Source organism: Lactuca serriola, chromosome 5, assembly GCF_051521515.1.
Source record: "Lactuca serriola cultivar US96UC23 chromosome 5, Lser_US96UC23_V15, whole genome shotgun sequence".
Classification (NCBI taxonomy): Eukaryota; Viridiplantae; Streptophyta; class Magnoliopsida; order Asterales; family Asteraceae; genus Lactuca; species Lactuca serriola.
The window spans coordinates 130,386,454-130,410,189 of NC_136412.1; the positions used below are offsets into that span (position 1 = coordinate 130,386,454).

A 23,736-nucleotide genomic window follows, 5' to 3' on the forward strand; every position below is an offset into this window, starting at 1 on the left:
TCTCATTTAAGCATGTTAGATCTAGGTTTTACCTACTTTTATCCGTGTATGGGTTGAGTTCAATTCATTGAATCCATAAATTTAGCAACTTTTTGGATCATTAGGGTCCTTTGGTAAACGTAAGTATCATATCTGATGTTTGATGGTGGATTGGACTCCATGCATGATATTTTGGTGCTTTTCTTCCTATTTTGATGTAAGCTTGATCTATAGACATGAATTGGACATGCATGACTAAAACTCATCGATCATTGTGATGTATTAGGCTCTAGGAAGGTTCTGGAAAGTTAGAAGGAGTGACCTAATAGATTAAGAGCTAAATCTTTCAAGCTATAAGAACCTGGTTTTCATGACATGGCATTTTGGTTGCCATAACATGAAGACTGTGGGATTGCCTAACTGTCTTTCCATGGAGTACCCATGTCGTAACCTATAAGTGGTCACGATGTGGACACTTCCCGAGGTTGAATTTGAGCGTTAACCTTGATTGTTGAATTTTTTTAACCTGGTTTACTTTTGGTCAAACTAGGGTTTTATGGTGTAGAATGAGAGGGTACTTCTTTATTGCTATTAGGTGTCTCGTTGTACCTGTTTACCCTCTGTGTGAGCTGTTCTATTTGAGGTGTTATCCACAAGGTAAGTATTCTCACTATATTACCTATGTAGTAGTGTATGTGTACATACCAAATGGGTCCTAATTGTTGATTATTGTTATATGTGAAATTGAGTTGTTGATATCTTCTGGACAACTATGAGTTTATGGGACTACTGATAGTCCCCAGGATTGTTGATAACCTCTGAAATATGTTGTTAATGCATAAGGCATGCTGATAGCCCATTAGGATAGCTGAAAATCCCTAAGGTTGCTGATAACCCATAGTTGTTTATTATGTTGTGATGTATGTAATATATTTGGAAACTCACTAAGCATCGTGCTTATAGTTGTGGATTATATATTTTTCAAGTACTTAAGATAATCATGGAAAGGTGAGGGCTTGACTGTACACTCTTCTTCCCTAAGAAAATGTAGCCTCCATTCCTGCATTTTGATACAATGATTTGGGATGATTGTATTTGATTCACTTGGGATTTTACAACTTGGTTTTAATAATACTTGATGTTTTCTCTATATTAAAAATGAAAAATTTTGTGTTAAAATTAGGATGTTACAAGTTGGTATTAGAGCCATGGTTTGATGGATTTAGATGAACATTTGTGGGATTCTAGACTTAAACTAAGGATATGCTCTGGGGAACTCACTAAGCTTCAGGCTTACAGTTTGTTTATGGTTTCAGGTATCACTGATTTGGAAAGGAAAGGCCCGGCCTAATCGTAGTGCCTATATCGGTGTTCCGCAATATATGATTTTGGGACGAACTCTGATAAATGTTTTTTTTTTAATTAACCATGTTTTTGGAATGTTTAGATTTAGAAGATATCTGTGTTTTGACTATAATAAAAATAAAATTTTTACCCTTGATTTTTGGGTCGTTGCCAGTTGGTATCAGAGCCTTGGTTTGAGGGATTTAGACATACTTTCGGGTGTGTCTGAACTCTAATAAATGTTTTTTTTAATTAACCATGTTTTTGGAATGTGTAGATTTAGAAGATATATGTGTTTTGACTATAATAAAAATAAAATTTTTACCTTTGATTGTTGGGTCGTTACCAGTTGGTATCATAGCCTTGGTTTGAGGGATTCATACAAACTTTCGGGTGTGTTTGAAATCAAACAGAGGATCTGTAAAGTTTTCAAAAAGAAAAATGTTTTCAAGGAAAAAAATTTCTATGACAAGAAAGAGTGTGGTACATGCAATCAGTCGAGATCAAGTAAGTTTCCCCAAAGTACCCATATATGTTATCTGTTATGACTTGATTTATGTATCTGAGAATTGCATGCTAGTTAGGGCTAGGAGAGATGCCTTTATATGTTGTATGGGCTGGTAGACTTGCATGCTAGTGTTGAGTAGTCAACGATAGATTTTCCTAATATATGATGCTTGTAGCCTTGGAGATATTGGATGCTATGCTGGAATAGGAATGATTATTGGTATTAGTAACTGCTAAGTATATGCTTTTAAAATTGTATAAGGTCTGGATCTTATAGCCCTAGAATAATTGATTTGGCCTTATTTCATATTCCTCGTCTGGTTGTGGTCCTAGGGTAGAGTCTATTATTCGATAGTCTATTAGATCCTGTTCTATGTATAATTTGCATTCATAAGGCAGCCGACAGTGAGGGTGAATGTGGATAGCATATGTTGTGGTATGTGGGTTGAATGTTCTATGACAGTTTCATGGGTTGGAGAGTCACCGCATGAATGTTGCTTGCTTTGTGCTTTGTGAAACTATTGAGTGATGGGATTCAGCTATTAAGTGGATATGACGATATCCAGGAGGTGGATGGATGGCATCATGGGGATTTCTTTAGCAGCTGATGGGAGGGTGAGGTTGGGAACCTAAGAAAGCCTAGGATATGCTCCAATGAGTTTAATGGCGCGATTCGGTGAGGTTAGGAACCTAGGGGGAGCCTAGGAGTTGCTTCAATGGGTATTGTGCTGGTGTTTAGAGGATATTTGGTGCATCAGTGGAGTAGGTGACTTGAAGGACTCAGGAGGATTGCTGAAGAAAGTATGGATAGGTGTGGAAGGTAGTATTGTGCCCGTACTACTGAAAGTACATGATTTATACTCGAATCGGTGAGAGTCTTGGAGAATCTAATAAGCTTATGGGAAGGAGAATTCTTGGTTATGCTCTAATAGTGGGGATAGATGCTTTGCCAGATAAGGATGAGCAAACATGAGGAAGGAACATGGTTTGGTCCCAGATTCAGTGGTGAGCTAGTTAGTGGAAGGACTACAGGGTTTTGAGTTCACATTGTATTAAGGAGACGGAAAGTGTTTTCCACACTAGTCCCTACCCCTTAGGAGCTAAGGTTCGGTTTGTAGTGGATATCTTGTATTGGGCAGCAAGGATTGATTATGCGATTTATTTCACTTCCGGGATTGGAGACTATGTCTTGGGAGTTATTTATAGCCTGGTTTAAGGCAGAGGTTGCTACAGCTAATGCAGTTTAGTCATGTATGATTGATTTGGTGAGTGTGTCAGGGGGCGAGACCCTAAATGATATGATTTCTAGAGCCTGAGAGTGGGAACTGATTTGGAACACATTTGGAAGAGGTGACCAGATCAGGTGCATATATTGAAGGGCCCTGGGAAGAGACCCAATATTTCGGATCAGATTTTGAGATGTCAGCAGGGTTGAATTCAGTGCAACACTTGCGGGAAACTGCATGATGGAGTTTTCGTTTCAACGGTTTGGGTAAGTGTACCCCTAGGTTTATGTCCCTACTTGTGTTTGGGTTATATCTTCAAGTGATGTCATTTGACATTTACATGCGGTGAATTATTAGTGGTTAACAAAAAGTCATTTCCCTATATGTGGGTTGGGAGTGTTCAGTATTATATTGGTTTATGATCAAGATCGGTTCAGGGGTATTGAGTAGAAGGTCTGTGGACAGGGTTCTGCAGGATGGTTATTCAGCATCGTCAGGATTTGGTGGTTTAAGTAACCGTTATTTATTGGCTGATTAAAGCGCCAAGGGTAATGGCTCGTTGATGAGGTATTTGTGGGAGCATTTGCCGTTTTGGTCAACAAGATTGTAGTGTGGTATTATTTCAGGCATTAGAGACTGTCGGTTTCACTGGGAATTCGGCAAGTGTTTATATAGTCCTCAGTGAGTGTGCGGTCTTTTAAGTTGGCTAGTAATGGGTCACTAGCAAAGTTAAGCATTGGTAGTCAGCGAGTCAATAGTCGTAAGGTAAGAAGGACTGGGAATCCTTCAGTTCTCGTGTGTCTTGAGATTTTAGTCGATTCAAAGTTGGGGATAATTGTCCCGAAATGCAAAAGTAGGAGCGGTTTTGAAATTGGGATGAGTTTTGCATCCCCGTCTGGGAGGAAGGTGGCCCAAGTGCCTACTTTGATTTGAGGGTCGTGTGAGTGGGAGTTTGGGAGACTCCCTAACATTGAGATCACGTTCTCTTGGTGATTGATAGCAGGCTTCGGGGAAATAGGTCCGGGTCCCAAACATAGCTCGAGTTCAGCCCGGGGTGTTAGGTCGAGTGTGTGCTCGACAATGAGTGTAATTGAATTGATAAATCGGGGGTAAGGCGTAGGGTTGCAATTGAGGTGAGGTTAAAGTGTTGTAAGACTATGGGGGGAGTCGTAGCATTCACTAATGGTCAGTTAGGGTGAAAGTGTTGTAAGACTACGGGGGAGCCGTAGCATTCACTAGTAGTCAAATAGTATGCAAGGTGTTGTAAGGCTGTAGGGGAGCCGAAGCATTTACAAGCGGACAAATAGTGTGGGAAGTGCAGAAAGACGACAAGGTAGCCGAAAAATTCACATATTTGTTTAGATGAATTAGGCCGGGGTGGGCCGGTTTGCAAGGTTGTGAGTAGGTCACAACTCAACTGGAATTAGGAAACGATAGGTCGAAGGAGAGCAAACATGGTGTACGACTACAACTATTTTGGTAGCATTCACCTTTTTGCGTCAAATTCAGTGGTGACAAGTTGTCATCCTATCATGATCGGGTGGATCAAAGGAATGAAGGAGCCATGACTGGCGTTATAGATGGGGTAGTTATTTTCACGCGAGGTATCCTTTGGAGGTCGCGTGGGACTGTTGTGTGTGTGTTTCTGGCCCATCAACCGGTTAGGTGCCTGATATTTCGAGTGGTTGGCAGATAAGATGAGATCAGAGAAGTCTCGACTGCTTCCGAAAAGTAGCAGGTGGTAGCAAGAAGAGTCGAAGTTGGTTCAAGGACTTGGGATTCATGCGTGAAGTTGCTTGTATTCGGGATATATGCCATGTTTTTTGCAGCTGGATTAAATAATCTCAGAGTGGTCCACTAGACCCGGTTGCATAGCTCCTGACTAAGTATTAATCGTTGTTGCGATAGGTTTCCTACTTGCAGGATTATCTAATTTTTCTATCAAGTATAAGTGCACTGCAGGGAAGTTTAGTCTATGACTCTGTTTTCTTGTGCGAATCTCAAGTTATCAGAACTTGAGTAACCATTTGGTAGATAAGTGAAATGAATCCGAAAATGATTCGGTGTGGGCGGTCTATTAGGGAGACAAACCATCTTGAGACTTCAGATTTCAGATTGAGTAAATACGATTATCTTGCAAGGAATTTTTCCATCTTCGGGTTTTAGAACCCTACGATGGATGGTTTTGGTTTCCTTAGAAAGGCTAGGGTATGCTTGCGTTTGTGGCTATGTTGCTTAATTTGTTTGGCGTGTCAAGAGTGGTAAGGAATGATTTCGAGGACGAAATCTAATTTAAGTGAGGGAGAGTTGTAACATCTCATTTCGAAGAGAAACCCTAAAATCCAAAAATACATTTTAAGTATTATTTTATTTTGATATATATATATATATATATATATATATATATATATATATATATATATATATATATATATGAGTTTAGTGAAAAAGTGTGTAATTGGCATTATAATTTGTTTAGGAGGTCTGAAGAGTGCTTTTGAGGTTCGTGGTGTAAAGAATATTTGAACATATGACTAAAGAATAATCAATTGGGCTTGTTTTGTAGTTTTTGGACTTATATTGAAAATATTTTATAGAGGAGGGCCTATTTGGGTAAATTTAGATTTAATTTAAAAGAAAAAGAGAATGAAGGGCTGAATATGTCATAATTGAAATTTTGGGGGTTAAAGGGTAGTTTTAGGATTGGATTTGCAAAGAATTTTGAAAGCTAAGGGTTGTTTTGTAAATTATGATAGCTATGTTGAAAAGAATTGTCATGGATGAGCTGAAGGTGTCAATATGACCAAATGTTTGAGATGGGACAGATGCATATAACCTGTCAACCTTGTCCCATAAGCCTAACCCTAATGAGACTTCCGGCCGCCACCCTCACTACTCCCGTTCCAGCCGGTCACCGCAGACGCCTCCTAGCCACCCGGTGTCGCCGATCGAAGCCAAACCATTGGTACAACCACCGACAACGAAGAAGAGCCTCATGTGACGTCGAATTAGTGGGTCCCCGAACCGTATAGTGCTGATGCCGTCGTCGCATATCAAATTTTCTCCTTCGTTTTACCAGTGTTTCTCCGACCTCCCTTCGCCATCGTCCTCTCCAGTAGCCGCCGATGTCCAGGTCGCTATCCGACGTCGATGTCGCTCCAATTGCCGACGAGGATCATGAGCCTACATCTCTCTCCACTGCTGTTGTTGCTGCTGTACTCAGTGGGTTCCACACCACCTTCTCCTTTCACCATTTCTCTTCTGATAGTTGCATCACCGTTGCCGTTCAGGAGGCTGCTCGATCCCCTTGACGCCTTCCATTTGTCGCATGCCATCGTGAAAGGGTGGCTGAGTTCGTGGACTAAAACGTGGGTGAGTGTGTGTTGCTGTAACATGGTATTATATGCAGGCGTGTACGTTTTTCTGATGAGCGCAAGTCGTGAAGAACCGCAATGGCGGAAAATCAAGGTGGCTGCCGTCGTTAACGCCACTATTGCCCACCATTTTGTGCCACTGCCCTCGCCGTACGCCACCAGGTGGGTGGTTGTGTTCCTGTTCCAGGAAAATATGTGTTGTGTGTATCGTTTGCTTGGCCGCACTTCACGAGAAAAGCCACCACCACCGCCGTGAGGTGGTGGTTATCGCCTCCAACCACCGCCTTCCGCTACAAGGGTGGCTGAGTGTGTGTGTGTGTGTGTTATTTTGTGTGTGTTCATTTGTATATTATGTTGTACGATTGTATCTTGGCCAGAATAATCCAGGAAATCCTTCACCACCACCGTGAGGTGGTGGCCACCGCCATTGACCACCACTATCTGAGGCGGTAGTGGGTGGTGCCTGACTTAATTAACAATTAATTAACTTAAAATCTTAACAAATTGACTAATTGGAGCGCAATTGGGTTGGAAAACCTAATTAGGGTTTGGAAAACCCTAATTTTGGATATGTTAATTTGGAATTGTCGGGACCCGCATGTTTAGACAATTGGATTGGAATTATGAATTAATCCCAACCTTGTTGTATGTTTCACCTAGTAGAGTGATGGACTTAATGGATTAAATCCTTAATAGATTAAGTAAGTCACTTAACCATAATCGTCATTGTATATGAAAACCCTAGTTTTGCTTGGGCCTTGAGTTAGGCCTTTCTATTGGACTTTGGTGATTGGGCTATTAATGGGACATCCAAGAACAAGTATATAGACTAGAATATTTGGATGGGCTTTAGGGTAAGGCCTATGTGAGGGGTTTGGGCCCAATATGAAAAATTAGGCCATAGATGGGCCATAATTGGGCCTTGATGATTATGAGATATTGGATCATCGGAATGTCAAGTGTTGGGACTAGACTAAATGGTTGAACCTTAGGGTAAGACCATGTAAAGTTTTGGTCCAAATTTGGAAAATTGGGCCATATGGTAGGCTTTGGTTCCTTGTTTGACTTGTAGGCCTTCAAGAGTGTGTGTTTGGGCCTTGGGATTAGATCAAGCTAGGTTGGGAGTAAAGTAGTCTTTTACCCCAAGCATGGACTTATGGTTATGTATTGGAACCCAATTATTAATTGGGTGTTGTTTTGATATGGACAGTTCGGGAGTCTGTCATCTAGTAACTAGGGTTTTATCCGCGGGACTTCAGCAGTCTGAGGTGAGTCTCCTCACCATACCAATGGGTCGAAGGTACCAAGGCCAACCCATTTTGTGATATGTGGTACACTAGTGATGTAGTGATATGTGTTATACTAGTTGGGTACATGCTATATGGTATGCTAGTTGTTTTGTGATACTTGCATTAAAGACATCGGGGGATTCTCACGACGCTTGGGTGTAAGATCTTGGAGGGTTTCCAAGGCATCCTAAGTAAAGACATCAGGGGGTTCTCGCGGTACCTGGAGTAAGACATTGGAGGGTTTCCAGGGCACTCTTATATGTTTGTATGTATAATTTATATGGCATTGGGCTAAGACCATGTGGAGGTTCCCATGGCACCCGGAGTAAGACCCTGGAGGGTTTCGAGGGAATCCTTATATGTTTATATACATGGATTATATGATTGATATGGCCTAGGTGATTGATATGGTTTATGAGATTATGGGGATTTTGTGTATTATGTGGTGTATGCTCTGGGGAACTCACTAAGCTTCATGCTTACAATGTTGTTTATGGTTTTAGGTATCATCGATTTTGAAAGGAAGGGCCCGACTTGATCGCAGTGCACACACCTGTGTTTCGCAATATATGATTTTGGGACGAACTCTGATAAATGTTTTTTTTAATTAACCATGTTTTTGGAATGTTTGGATTTAGAAGATGTCTGTGTTTTGACAATAATAAAAATAAAATTTTTACCCTTGATTTTGGGTCGTTACAATTAAAAATGTTAAATAAATGAGCAAAAGAAGTAATGGAATAGGGAAGAACATTAAGAAGCCACTTCAAGGCTGATCCCATAAGGGTTAAACTAAAACCCTTGAATAAACAAGCCTCTTTGAAGTTCAATGGAATGGGAATGATTTCCATCCTTTCTTTATATTGTGTTATATGCTCTTCAAGATCTGTAGTCCCATCATAAGGCTTCATGTTGGGAGTTTTGAAGCATGTTGGAACTTCAGTGTCAACTATTAAGGGAGCAAATCTTAATATTTTGTGGCTAATGGGGGATACTTCAGGTATAGATTGAGCTACTCCAAGTACACTCGAGATCATCTACCTTAATCGTTGAAGTTCCGTAGCCATGACTAGACTTATCCCTGCATCAAGATCTATAGAATTAGTATTAAAGGTATTATTTTGCAAGAACTTACCAAAATATTTGTTTTAGGAGTAATGAAAGTTTCATCAAGATTCACGATCAGAGGAGTTCTATTGTTTTGGGGTAACACCCCCGATTCGAACAACGACAAATGTTAGGGATGTAGTCTCCTGATGATTCCCCTGAGGATGTTACGCTATCAAATTTTAAGATCTTTGGTTGCAAGATGAAGAGTGTTGCTCAATCAAGTTTACATATATTTGCTCCTATTCTTTCCATTTCATTGAGTAAATTAATGATGTCCTCCTATTGTTGATTCACTAGTTGCTTAACCATCTTTATCATGGAGAAGATTTTGTTGTTTGACATCAAAACGGGAGGATCTTGGAATCCCCTGGATCCTACACTTCCATTGCAAGTTATTTTTTTGTTAAGGTATATGAAGTTTTCTTCTGATTAGGAGGTCCACGTTGAGGCGGTGGGAGATTTTTAGAATAAATGGGAGGAATAGTCGAAAAAGATAAAGCTAGTTGTGCAACCATGTTTTTTTTTAGAATTCTAAACATCACGGCCTCACGGTGGGCGCCAAATTGTTTTGGTAAAAAAAGAATTATGAATATCAACCAAATTACATGAGAGGTTGTGGTGTTGCAATCAATGCAAATAAGAATATGAACTGAAAGTGACAGGAATGATATTTTAAGAAAAGCCCTTGATCCTTACTAGGATCTCCAGCATAAAGCCTTAGGAGGTAATACTGATCACATGTCTTTTTTAATCTTATTAATCAAAATGTAAATTACAGAAATGTGTTTGAGAATACGAGTACATGTGATTCACTTACTCTAGTTGTCTTGTCTGATTTATACGTGTGATTTATAGCCTATGTTGACTAACTAAATGTCCGATATTCTCAAGATCCTGTTAAACAAGCCCTTGTACGTTGCCTTGACTTGGTGACTCCGAATTTTAAGTTTTGACTGGAGCGATTCTACACATATGAATAATGTATATATATATATATATATATATATATATATATATATATATATATATATATATATATATATTCGTTAATCTTATTAGGAAATAATATTAGTAATATTCTAGATCCTGACTTGTTACAACAACATATGTTTCAGGATCCTGATTCTATTTTAAGATTCAGGATCTAGGACATATTTTAGGATCTTGACCCGTAACACTATGCTTATGGTTCTATTTTGGCCTATAACCGAAACAAACCGACCCACACACACGCGTAATGTACATGAATTTTAACTAACTATTTTTTGAAGCAACACAAAACAAACTATCATATATAACATGTTTAATAATATATTATTTACATCATTATATATAACATAGATTGATAACATGTATACAATATAATTTGCATTAACAATTCAACCATAACATTCAATAATTGTCTTAAAATAATACTAAAACCAAGAAAAATATAAACAAAAAAAAATTAATATACACTACACTTAAAAATTAAATGTTATAACATATTAAAGTGCTTTAAAAATGGTAAAAATATCTAAAACAAACACAAAAATCTTTAACTATGTTTTCTTTGTCAAGTTTGTATGATTATCTACTAGAAAGATTGGTCTTTTTATAGTATTATTTCCGTTAAGCACATATTAGACATAATATATAAGTTCTAAAACTTTTGCGTGTTTAAGTCAATATTAAAAAGATTTTTTTTAATGTTATTAGTTAAAATATGATGTTTCGAATGAATATGGTTTAAGCGAAAATGATTATATTATTAGATACTATGTGAATATCCACACATTGCACAAAACAAAATTATATAGTTAAAATTTAGCATATACATTTTGAAAATAATTATGTTATTGATACCAACTATGAAAAATATTTGTTTCACTAATTTGTTATATAATATTGTAAAGAATTTGAAGTATATTATAATACTATTAAAATTATCATTTAATAGTTGTTATTTGCAACATGCATATTAATAAAATTAAATATAATTCTCTATTTAATTTTACTGATTAATTTTACTGATGGCGTTTGATTAACTAATTTAAAAATTAGATATTTGACATTCTTTTTAAGATAACGTAATATAATTTATAAGGTTATGTTATTTCTTTATTATTGTTATTATTTTTAACCGATTTCAAAAACATTTATTTGAAAGTTTTTGAATTATAATAAAAATTTTGTTTTGGATATTTTAGTTAATTCAATATGTCAATATAGTTTTACACTTAAATCATTTAAAAGTTTTAAACTATTTTAAATAATAATCTTTAAATATTTTTAAATTTATTTGATATGATGGTTTATTTTTTATCTAACATAATATTTAAATTGATATTTTAAGTATATTATATTGATAATTCAAAAAATTTACCATTGCCAGATAATATTTCATCTTTAATAACAGATGTAAACTAATAAAATAGTTATATACTAGAATGAAATATGACGAAGTTGGGAATTCAAATACATGCTGCGAAAGAAAAAAAAATTATTTTTATAACATAATATAAATATAGATATAGATATAAAGTCGAGGTTATAAAACAATTAGTAATTATTATTAAAATATAATGAAAAGTCATTAGAAAGTAACAATATGGTTCTTGAGTATATATATATATATATATATATATATATATATATATATATATATATATATATATATATATATATATATATATATATATATATGATCATTTGAAACCATATTAATTTTTGAGACATGGAGACGCGATCCTAATCACTCATCTTGGAGATCAAAAAAATAAAATAAAAAATTATAAAATGCAAAATAAAAGGAAAAATCCAAAAAAAAAAAAATTAATGTTATTATTTAATTTATCCAAATAAAATTAAAAATAAAAAATATATATATAAAATATATAACAAAAATACAAATCACCGGTTTTTTCAAAATATGAATGAAATATTGTAATAAAATAATACACTGTAAAAATAATAAAAATAAAATTTTAGAATATTAGAATATTCTAATATTCTACTAAAATTGAAAGGTATGTTAAAATATTCTAATATTCTACTTGAATTTTTAGATTTGTCATAATTTATTACTCTATTAAAAAAATTTCTATATTTATATTTTAATATTTTAGTGGAATATTCTAACATTTTAAAATTTTAATTTGAATATTTAGAGTATAATATTCTATTAGATTATTCAAGTATATTTTGAAAAAACAATAATTTTTTTTTGTTATTTATTTATTTTTATTTTTTATTATTTTTTGGAATAAAAAAATGACGAAAATAATATTTAAAAAAAATTCGAAAATATTCATTTATTTTGCATATTAATTTTTTTCTTATCTTCAAAATGAGTGATTAGGATTACATCCCCATGTCTCACAAAATATGATGGTTTTCACATGAACCTTAATGTGTATATATATATATATATATATATATATATATATATATATATATATATATATATATATATATATAGAGAGAGAGAGAGAGAGAGAGAGAGTTAGGTTCATGTATTTAAAGTAATTATTGTGTTATTATATGCATAAATGTGGGTCAATCAAAATTAAACAAAAGATTAAGTAATTAAATAAATATATAAGGGTAATTTAGTAATATGATTAATAACTTCAAAAAATAATCCCTATAATCATGGTATTGACTTTTAACCTAATCTCTCTAGTTTAAATCTCGTTCCCTCACATCTAACCGATCCCATCATGAGGAATCTCGCAGGCGGCTAATTCGTTTCTTTCTGATCGATGGCGAAGAGGTATCTCTCGGAATTGACGAGGCCGAAGGGGGAGATGGTAAGGAGCAGCGACGGAAGAAGAAGAGGTGGGTGCGATGGGGCTTTGTGGTCGATAGGAATAGCAGAGAACGAAGAATACGAGGGGAAAAGGGGTTCGTTTTCTTGGCTAGTTCGATCGTCATCAACACACGAAGAAGGAAGAAGGATTCACGAACGGAGCAGGGGAAGGACGAATGTGGTCACAGGGGGCTCCAATGGTGTCATGGAACAGGTTCGTTTTTTCAAATTTAGATTTAATTTTTTCTTTTTTGTTCAACTGCAATAAATTCGAGCATACTTGATCTTATCGTGTTTCTGTTTAGGTTTTATATGTAGGGCTTCTGCACATACCTAGGTGTTCAACTAACATCTTATTTGATCGCAACTGTTAGTAAAAATGTCTTCTAGATATTTGTGAGCTCTACTGGAATGGAATCTTGAATTTCGATTATGTCAGAATAGAAACGAGAGATATCAAAGCAAAACATGGTACATATGAAACTTACAAAATTCTACTGGAATGGAATCTTAAATTTCGATTCTGTCAGAATAGAATCTTGAAGATGAGCATTGTATGGGATGACGATGAACAATGACCACCAATCTTCCAAAAAAAAAAAGATTATTCCAGCAGAATAATATGCAATATTATGAAAAAGAATATATGTAATAGTATAATCTCGTAGAATGATTTATATATTTTATTTCTTTGTTATTAATTATAAGTGTAACATTCTTATAGAATAGTATGTAAATTGTTTTTCTTTTCTAAGAATGTAATGAAATTTTTTTTAATCTGTATCCAAAATTTTGTTATTCTTCAATAATTTCATTAAATCAAAATATATATTATGTCAGAATGTCTATTCTTGTATGGTTCAATCATATTTTTTATTCTTCAATATATTGATAAACATATTCAGTCAGAATTTTACGAATTAAGAGAATTATCATCTATACAATCAGATATTTAAAATTAATAGAATCTATTTTCCTTTAAAATATGCAATTTTCTTTAAAATATTCAAATTTCCGTTATTAAATCTATATTAATTGACTAAAATACCCTTCTAATTAGAATAGATGGTATTTTTGAATTACATTTAATTCAATAATATGTAATAATCACTTACTTAAAATAAGTCAAATTGATTGACCCACATTTATGCATCTAATAATACAATAATTACTTTGAATAAAATAACCTAAGCCTATATATATATATATATATATATATATATATATATATATATATATATATATATATATATATATATACTATATTATTAAGGATATTGCCAATTTCTTGAAAATTAAGAGGTACAACATATATTACCTCATGTACAATAATATTAAGCATAAAACCAATCTTATATGAATTATACTACACCGATCATATACGTATTACGGACCTTACCTGATCTCCTATAAACACAGCTGCCTTTTAACCTATTCACATCGACACCACCAAAGATGTAGTGAAGACTTCCCCTTTCCAACTTCATCCGATGTTTCGAGGGAAACCTCTGCTTTGGTGAATGCCCGTGTGGAGTGGAAAGAAACCCCGGAGGCGCACGTAGATGAAGGACCGTGATTTATGAAGTTTTTCTGTTCGATTGATTGATCCGTGGAGGGAAACCTCTGATCTTGATCCGTTGTTTGAAAAAAAAAGGAAAAATTAGGGCAAGATTTTTTAGATTTATAACGGAGGCAATGATGAAGACAGACTACTGCTACTCAAGGGTGTCAGTGGAGCTTTCAGGCCTGGTGTTCTCACAGCTCTAATGGGAGTCAGTGGCGCCGAAAAAACCACTCTCATGGACGTGCTCGCCGGCCGGAAAACTGGTGGCTACATCGAGGGAGACGTCAAAATTTCCGGGTATCCCAAAAAACAAGAAACATTTGCACGTATTTCTGGATATTGTGAACAAAACGACATCCATTCGCCTCGTGTTACTATTTGCGAGTCTTTGCTATACTCATCCTGGCTCAGGTTAGCCACAGATGTTGATGAACACAAGAGAACGGTCCGTTGTACCCTTTTTCAACTTTCAACACTTTTTCTTTAGTCAATTACGGTTTCTCAAGTTGAATACAGTTGTGGATTTTTTTAATAAGTAATTCTGCCATAGCGTTCACTTTTGACTTTTAGATTCCAACTAAGCACTTTCAGAATCCAAGTTTACATATATTTGCTTTGGTTTTCCTATGTCGTAAGTTGATTAGTTTCAATCTATTTACATTCTTTAGAACCGGTTATAAATATCAACTCATTGGATTCTTTTTACAACAATTTGTAGATGAAGTGATGGACCTTGTGGAACTTAACCCGTTGAAGGATGCGTTAGTTGGATTGCCAGGTGTCAATGTTGATTTCAAGTTTAATTTTCTCTTACCGAGACATGAGACGTGAAAGATAAATCATTAGTGTTTCGAATCATACAATAGCCTCCTTGTAACTGCCGTCTCTGCCACTACCAAATCGCTGCTGTCTCCACTGCCGTTGTTGGTTCATCGAATCACCCATCCCCAAATCCAAGTCATGATCTCGCTTCCTCCCATGTATTTCTCATGGTGGTCAAGAAAATCCCCATCAATTGACGAATCACTTTATGTGTGTTTTAATTTGTTTCATTTATTTCATTACAGGACAAAAGCTTGAAAGAACAAGGCTTTGGCGGATGACGAATCTCTTAAATCCCCTGATTTGAATTTTGAAATCACTCTCTAAACCCTACTGCCTCCTTCGATCACTATCCTGGTCCTGTCTCTTCTCTTTATCTTTTGTTTTTTATATTTATGTTTATATTTCTTTTCTTTCATATATGTTTCAATCATAATCACACAGTGTCGTTAAATTATATTTTATTGGATTTTGGTTTGGTTTTTTACTATGTTTCATATGACGTCTCAATCCATTTCCTATGTATCTTCCCTATGGAAGGGCTCTAATTTTTTCTTATTTTTTTATTCGGGCTTGATGAACACGAGTAGATTTTCCAGGTTTGATTTTTTGTATTTTACTTTTCATATGCACTCTAAGATGCAGAGTCTACAAACAGTTGTTATTTAATTGCACAGGTTTGAAATGTGCGATGTGTGAAGGGTTGATTCTACCATGAAAGGTAAGAAGGATGTGGTATTCGTAGTTGCATCATCAATAGAAAAGTTGAAAATTTCATTATTCACGGGGCTTTCTTCATCACCATTCAAAGAAAGTGCTGATAAAGGAAAAGATTTAAGCATTCACAAACTAGTAGGAAGCTGGGACAAAATAAAGAAGAAAAGAAAAGTAAAACATTTGGTGGAATTATATAGGGAGAAAAAATCCAACGAATAATAGGGTGAATGATATCAAGACTATGAAGAACCAAACTTTCTAGAGATGCTGAATTTTGATCAGCAGCTGCATTGAAGTTAATAGAGTCCACATCAGGTCACCACTTCATTACCTTTCTAAATTTTTGTGTTTTATTTAATCTTATATTCTTATAGTTAATAGTTTAGACTTTGTTAATTATGATTTATATGTTAATCAAATCATAGCTCTTTCTATTGAATATTGATGAAGCTAAATTTGGATTATAAAGCATATGAAATATTGTTTTGTCTTTCAAAAAAAGAAAGTAATGTATTTATACCTATTTGTCGTATACATCATGCGATTGTTGGAAAAAGTTGGAACCTTTAGCTATGGATGGGATTCTTCTTTACTCTTTTGGTGTGAAAGAGTAAAGATTTCACATTTTACTTTTTAGTTCCTTGATTGCCTTTAAACTTCGTTTCGAAACAAAAGGCTTTTTGGCATAAGTTATTTTTAGTATAATAAAGTAGTATTTTCAAAGAATTTGAATTGCGATCATTTTATTTTTGTTTTGATAGCAGCCATTGTTCTGACATGAACTTTCCTAGCCATATGTTGTTGAGGACTGTTCTTAGGGATTACATAAATAGCAATCTACTTGTGGCTGATATACTAAAAAAATCTTGGACTATTGGTGTAACACCGTGGAAATTAAAACAATTTTTCGCATATTCAATCACATTTTTACAAATTCATTCATTCATAAAATGTCATAATATCATGTCTTTGTTTCACAAAATATCTCCCAAGATCACAATACATAGAATCCCATGTGTGTGTACGAATCAAGCCGGCGCCTTCCCGTGGTCATCACTGGTACCTGATACACATACCACATAACACTGTAAGCATAAGCTTAGTGAGTTCCCCAAAATACCACTTTAGAACATAATAGCCACTCGAGGCTGAAACTCTGTCGACCCTCTGGTCAATGTGTCTCAGTGGGGCCCTCTAGCCCCAACTCTCTGTGGGCCCTCTGGCCCTAACTCTAGGGACCCGAAAGTCCCAACTCTGTAACTCTGAATCATGCATAGCACATATCACAATAAATCACAACATATAAATAACATGCAAATACACTGGCATATAACTCTATAGTACTCTGTCACATAACTTTGTTACCACACTAGGTAAAGTATAGTGAGAAGACTCACCTCAGGCGTCTCGGTAAATCTCTGACTCGATGGAAAATATTGCCTAGCCTCCGACTATTCACATAAATAAATATTCTTATAAATATAACTCTCGAGACTAGACTCAACCTGCTATTGGCAGCCTCAGAACGGTAAAAGACTATTTTACCCTCCCCTCTTGTCACAAGGAGTCCATTGATGACCAAACTCTAAAAGTCAACAAAAGTCAATGGTCCCACTTTGACCCTACTCGCCGAGTGCACCCTGGTGACTCAACGAGTTCTCACATGTCCTTTAACTCTTTGTCCCACTTGATACGCCGAGTCCCTCCCTATGCTCGACGAGTCATACCAGTCATGAATCGCGAGGCCACCCCGACTCAACTCGCCGAGTCTCAAGAACAACTCGGCGAGTACCGCCTTGAACTCCAGTCCTCTAATTCCCTCCTGACTCACTGAGTCATCCCCCAACTCGGCAAGTCTACTCGCTGAACAATTTACGTGAAGCCCTAACCCTACTCGCCGAGTCCCAAGAACAACTCGGCGAGTTCATGCCATGCACAAACTCTACTGACCTCCTGAGGTCTGATCTGTTTCCCCAAACCATCGATCTGGCCTCCCCAAGCATGAATGTCACGTAATGTTCGAAACTTGATGCTTGTACAACCACAACAAGGCATCAAAAGGAGATTTAGTCCCAAAAATGGCAACCTAAGTCCAATAACCCCAAACTGATCCATAAAGCTCCAAGGGTTAAGGTCTCTGGACCTCTTTGAGTCCAGATCCAAGGCACAAACTCGAAGAGGGACTATTTGCTCCACATAATCACTCTCCAAAGGGGGTTAGAAAACCCTAACTCTAAAGATCAACACCAAAACTGAAGGAGGTTCGAACTATTACCTCAAAATGAAGTCTATGAACTCTGGAACTGCTTGAATCGCACCTCCTCTTTGCTCTTGTCACCTTCTTCTTGCTAAACCAAAGGTTCAAGGATCAAAAAGTGACTTCTTCTCCCTCACAACGATTTACCTCACTTAGGGTTCTCTCAAAGGGACCGGTAGCCGCAATGGGAGGCTATTAGTGCCCTTAAATAGGCTCCAAACCCAAGGAATTAGGGTTTCATTAAACAACGTGGACTCGCCAAGTCCGGACGTGAACCCGGATGAACATCCGCGACCCTACTCGGCGAGTCTTGGCTCCAACTCGCCGAGTTCCTCCACAAATTCCAAAATAAATGATTAAAATAATATACCTGGGAAATCAAGATGTTACAATTGGAGTAATCTGGGGAGCTTATGTATAGGGTTATTGAGTTGGGTGCGCCTTAGTCTTAGAGAAAAGGTTAAATTCGCCCATAACAAGTGAGGTTTTTGAGATTGGGGCAAAGTCATCCAATAGGAAGAAGAGCCATTAAACTTTCATGTTGATTATCCCAATAATAACTAGAACAATGAAGATTGCTCTTTATCATCTTTCAACACCGGTAATTAGATTGTATATTTAAGAAGTTTTATATGTCCAAGTTTATGTGAATATTAAAGTTATCATGTGTTGAATGCTCTTTTCATTGTTTGTTTGCTTATTTTTTTTAGTTTCAACTTCAATAAACACTTCAAATTATAGAATCAGTTTGAGCAAACGTGGAGTTTAATAAAGAAATTACAACATATAAACATCGGAATACTTTAAGGTTCTAATATGAAATATAGAACAACATATATCATTACTCTTAATATCTTTCTCCGATTATAAGAATAATTTACAATATGGTTATCATATATATTTTTTCTAATTTTCATCAAGCCTACAAATAAAATTTGTCAAATTAGGGAAAACATAAAAACTATATAAAATGTATTAATCATCTTGAATGCTATTTTACGTCCGATGTTATTTAATTTGATTACTAAAAAGGATTCTCGATTAAATTATGCAGTTTCAAACCGAAATAATTAGATATTTTTCTGTTTTCCTAAATACTAAAATCATTGTGTAATTTTTAATTCTAAAACCTATAACAAACGATTTTCATATATTAAAAAAAATATTGTTTTCGTTCATTATTTCTTCAATTTGTTGTTTATATAAAGTTGAAAGGATTACGAAAACCAATTTTCACCCCTTTTACTAAATTAAAGGTTGAAAATTGTTTTTTTTAACCCCTTAAATGATTACGAATGGTCGGAATATACCCCTTCAAAGGGAGTGAAGTCAATACATAGAATGTGAACATGTGGTGTATAAACAAGTGTTGCACGACTAATAATGCACAATTAATCATGTGTTTATGTATATTTATAAAGAATCCAAACTTTTCATTTTTAATTCTTAATGATTTCGTTTGTGCTAGAAACCGATCTCCGAGAGAAATATTTGTATCCGTCGCTTGGCGCGGGTAAACGGCTAGTATATATATATATATATATATATATATATATATATATATATATATATATATATATATATATATATATATATATATATATATAGTCTAGTGTAAAGGCCACCCTGAGGATGGCCCAGTATGGAAACTATATCTGTCAGCATTTGAGCTATGTTTATCAAGATTACCATATCGTTCTTTGAGATATTTGATCTTCAAACTCCCTTTTTTTATGATTGTTTAAATTTTTTTCTCGTGCTGCCTCATTTAATATAACTTCTTTTAGAAACTATTTATGAAGAATGGAAAATTGTGTATATGATGGGGTGTAAATATCTCATATTCATTTCATCTCATATCTTTTACAATTTAAGGAATTCACGTAGGCAACAATGATCATTAACGATGGATGTGAAGGTTATGACTTCCAGTATTACCCCTACAATATGTATTTAGGAAAAGTACTTTACACTCATACTCCTGCAACATTCGGACACCGTGCATCATTAGGATCAGTAAAAAATAAGGATACTACACACAACTATCGAAGTCGATACCTTGCTAGTTAAATACCAACATTCTTTTGGATATTTGGTCAAACACCTGTGATGCTCAATTCTATCAATCCATAAGTGATTAAGATACCCATGTTTATCATGCAACCTAAGAAAAAATCAACAATTTTTAAACCCACAAAATACAACACAAAAGCAACAGATTCATACTTTAAAAAAAAAAGAATTATTAACTTACCATCTATGTTCAACAAGTCTTGTACAATCAAATAATTGTCTTCTGAAACTAAGCTTTTATATGTTTTTTTGCAGCTTAAGCATCATTTTCTAGATCATTTCCCTTACTTGAGGAAACTTTCTGCTTTGGCTGCCTTTTTGAGTTACTTTTCGCTATCTATTTAATGATTTATTATCCAATTTCACATCAATTTATGTATTTCATTCTTTTTTCTTTTTCAATTTTTGGCCCTCTTGTTATGTTTCTTCTTAGGTGGAGTTTGATACCCTTAACATTTTTGTTTTTGTTTTTCTGTTTCTTGTTATGTTTGGTCCTATTTTTATTGCTTTTGCCTTTGTAACAACCGTGAGTATTACATTGATTTTCTCATCAGATATGGGGTAAAAGGAAGTTTGCAAATGCTTAAACTGCAATTAGTCAATTTCAAGAAACGTTATTAAAACAAAATTGAACAAACTAAATCAAATAACTTGCAAATTTTAAAAACCGGCCTTAGGTGAAAGGAGACGAGGACCTGATATTCGGGTTCAAACGTTTATTGGATTCGATTGCTCCTATCATACTCCTCCATTCACATAATCAGTAATGGAATCTAAGAATTTCCTGTTTTATTACTTTTTATTTTTTATTCATTTTGATTTTATGCATCAAAATCATAATGTAAAAGAATTTGATGAATTGAAATAAAAGACATTTTTAATAAGACATACAAGGTATGGAATTGGTATCATCACCACGTTTGGGAATTGGGAGAATTTATCTGCTTTTTGAGCTTTTAATACAACTTGCTGATACAGGAAGTTCCTTGAAGATTGGCTAATTGTCTGTTTTTGCTGCGATCATTCTTAAATTTTTTGTTGTAGAAGTGTTGAAGGTAAAAATACCTAACAAAATTTCTTTCAAATTCTTCTTTCTTGATGGATCCTTTTCATTATATGTTAGAGTTGATTAAAATCCACGCAAAAATGTTCATCAAGTATACTGTATACCACTGAATAATTTAAAAGCTTAATTTTTTATTTTATTTCTTGAAAGAGAAAAAATCCAGCAAAGAAGTTTTTAAGTACTGGAAGGTTTAATACAGAGGCAAAAACTTTTGTGTCGAGGGAATTATCTTAAAGATTGTTAAATAATAGAGTTTTGTAGATACAGGTAGAAACCAGTTTGGTAGTGGGTTGGCCCACATTTTTATCTACGGATATGTTCAACAAATCCAGTTGTTAAGAATGACTGCTATAGATCATGGCTTAATAAACTCTTTATGTACCTTGGATGTCAACAAAAACTGTTTGTTAAAAACCAAGAAAAATAATCCTCTCATGATGTTTTATAGTTATTGAACACCGCTAAAGTTGGGAAAATCACTTACGAATCCAACAAAGTTTTCAAATTATTCAAAAAACCCCAATTATGTTTTGTGTGTTCAAGAAAACTCAACGAATATAATCTTTTGTTAAAAAAAACGTAATTAAGTTACACTTTTGTTCGATTCTATGGAAGTTAAAAAAGAGAAACAGATGACGTGACTTATTATTATATCGAGAAAATGACTTGTTAGAAGTTTTCAAACCATTTAAAAAACCCCTAAATGTTTTGTCTATTCAAAAAAACCCAACAAATTTAACCTTTTAAACAGACAAGGAGTTTTTTTTAACGGTTTGGAAACATCATTGGGTGTTTTTAGACAAAATGTTAAGTTTATTGGGTTTTCTTGAACAAACAAAAATTGATTGAGGATTTTTGATCGGTTTGCAAACTTGGTTGGGCTTGTTAGTCTTTTTCTCCCCTAAAGTTTGATAGTATTTTAACCACTAACCCTACCAGAATATATAGGCTTTGTTTAGTGATAGTGTTGCACCACGATTGGTAGGAGTGGCAGAAGAACATAACATTGGCGAAACTGCATGGGTGAAGAATATGTAACATGTCCTTTTAACTGCAAAAGCGTTGTGTAATGTTGCCAAGAGCTGGAAGCCACGCATTCCATGATTGGATGCAGTTTACAGGCAAATATCAACTACTATCAATGTTTGCAACGCAAACTACGGCAGCAGAAAACATAAACATATTTAGTCCAGCCGATTTATAGGTGAAATACACAGACCTGATCAATTCAGATATTCTAATGTATTCAGCAAGATCAAGTAGCAATTCAGGCCAAAATTTTGGGTCAACATCAAACATGTAAACTGCTGCGAGAGTGTAGTTACTTTGTAAAAAGATACCCTCTCAATAATATATAAGAACCTCAGGTGTACATATTCAAGAACTATTACCTTAACGGATACTTCATTGGAAACCATTTACCCTTAATATATTACAAGAATATATACCTCTCTATATAATATTGGTCATCGTCATCACCAACCCACCCATCCTCACACCCTATATAGACCTCCACCCTCGTACCAAATCTCACTATCCATATTCTTCACTTTTATAACATATTGGAAAGAAACCATGTCGGGTGTTTGGGTGTTCAAGAATGGTGTTGTTAGGCTAGTGGAGAACCCAGGTGGTGATGCCTTGCAAGGTGCAACTCGTGGCAAGGTGCTGGTGCACCTACCCACGAACCAAGTGGTCACTTCATACGAGGTTCTTGAACAAATGCTAACATCTATGGGCTGGGAAAGGTACTATAATGATCCTGACCTTCTTCAGTTTCATAAAAGAACGACAGTTCACCTCATATCTCTCCCAAAAGACTTCAATAAGCTCAAGTCAATGCACATGTATGATATCGTCATCAAGAATCGCAATGTCTTTGAAGTAAGAGACACCTAATAAACTCCTGCTGGTCGTGGTCTTGCGTATATACATGGCTCGTTCCCTGGATCCAAATTCTCTTTCTAGTTATATGTGTGTTTTGATCGTTCGTATTCCCGGATTTCCGTCATAAAATTTCGATTTGTACTGTTTCTATATATTGCTTTCAAGTATTTTGTATATGATATCGTCTTTTGTTTTTATAATATGTACATTTAAGTTCTTGTATGTATGATGTAAGCCTTTTTTTTGTTATTTCTTTGTGGTGTGATCAATACCTAATCTAACATGATAAATCAAAATCATTTTTGTTAAATGTGATATTCTGAATGAATTTGACAGTCTCATTTCTAGGATTTATTTAATTATTTTTTTTCGATTTTCAATTTCCTATGTTTTTCATCTTCTTTTTACTAGGGGTTTGTATAAGATTATTCTATTAAATGACCAAATAAATATTCCACAAGTGTTTCTTTTCTTACTAATTCAAATCTCATAGAATTAAAGTTTAAATCACTAATATCATACATCCAATTGATTTTGTCATTAAGACTTTATATCAAACTTTTATTTTTAATAAATATGTATAATATGCGTCTCTCATACCTAATTATTATATAAGATGCTCATATCATCTAATTTGTTGTATAAACTTTTTACATTAAGCGGGAGGGTATGGCTATAACCGTACCAAACGGTTTGCTAATTGGGACTATAACTGAACCACATAATACCAC

At 34.8% G+C, this 23,736-nt stretch overlaps 1 protein-coding gene across 1 annotated transcript; it reads left to right on the plus strand.

Annotated features, from left to right (window-relative positions):
• The first annotated feature begins 22,664 nt into the window (after positions 1–22,664).
• LOC145051229 (flowering-promoting factor 1-like protein 3) lies at positions 22,665–23,271 on the plus strand. The gene has a single exon (XM_078999330.1). It carries the CDS (start codon positions 22,694–22,696, stop codon positions 23,015–23,017), a length of 324 nt encoding a protein of 107 aa, XP_078855456.1. The 5' UTR covers positions 22,665–22,693; the 3' UTR covers positions 23,018–23,271.
• Positions 23,272–23,736: the final 465 nt, after the last annotated feature.

Bases quoted from the DNA above. Each gene is read 5' to 3' on its own strand.
- LOC145051229 (XM_078999330.1), top strand. From the start codon at position 22,694: ATGTCGGGTGTTTGGGTGTTCAAGAATGGTGTTGTTAGGCTAGTGGAG.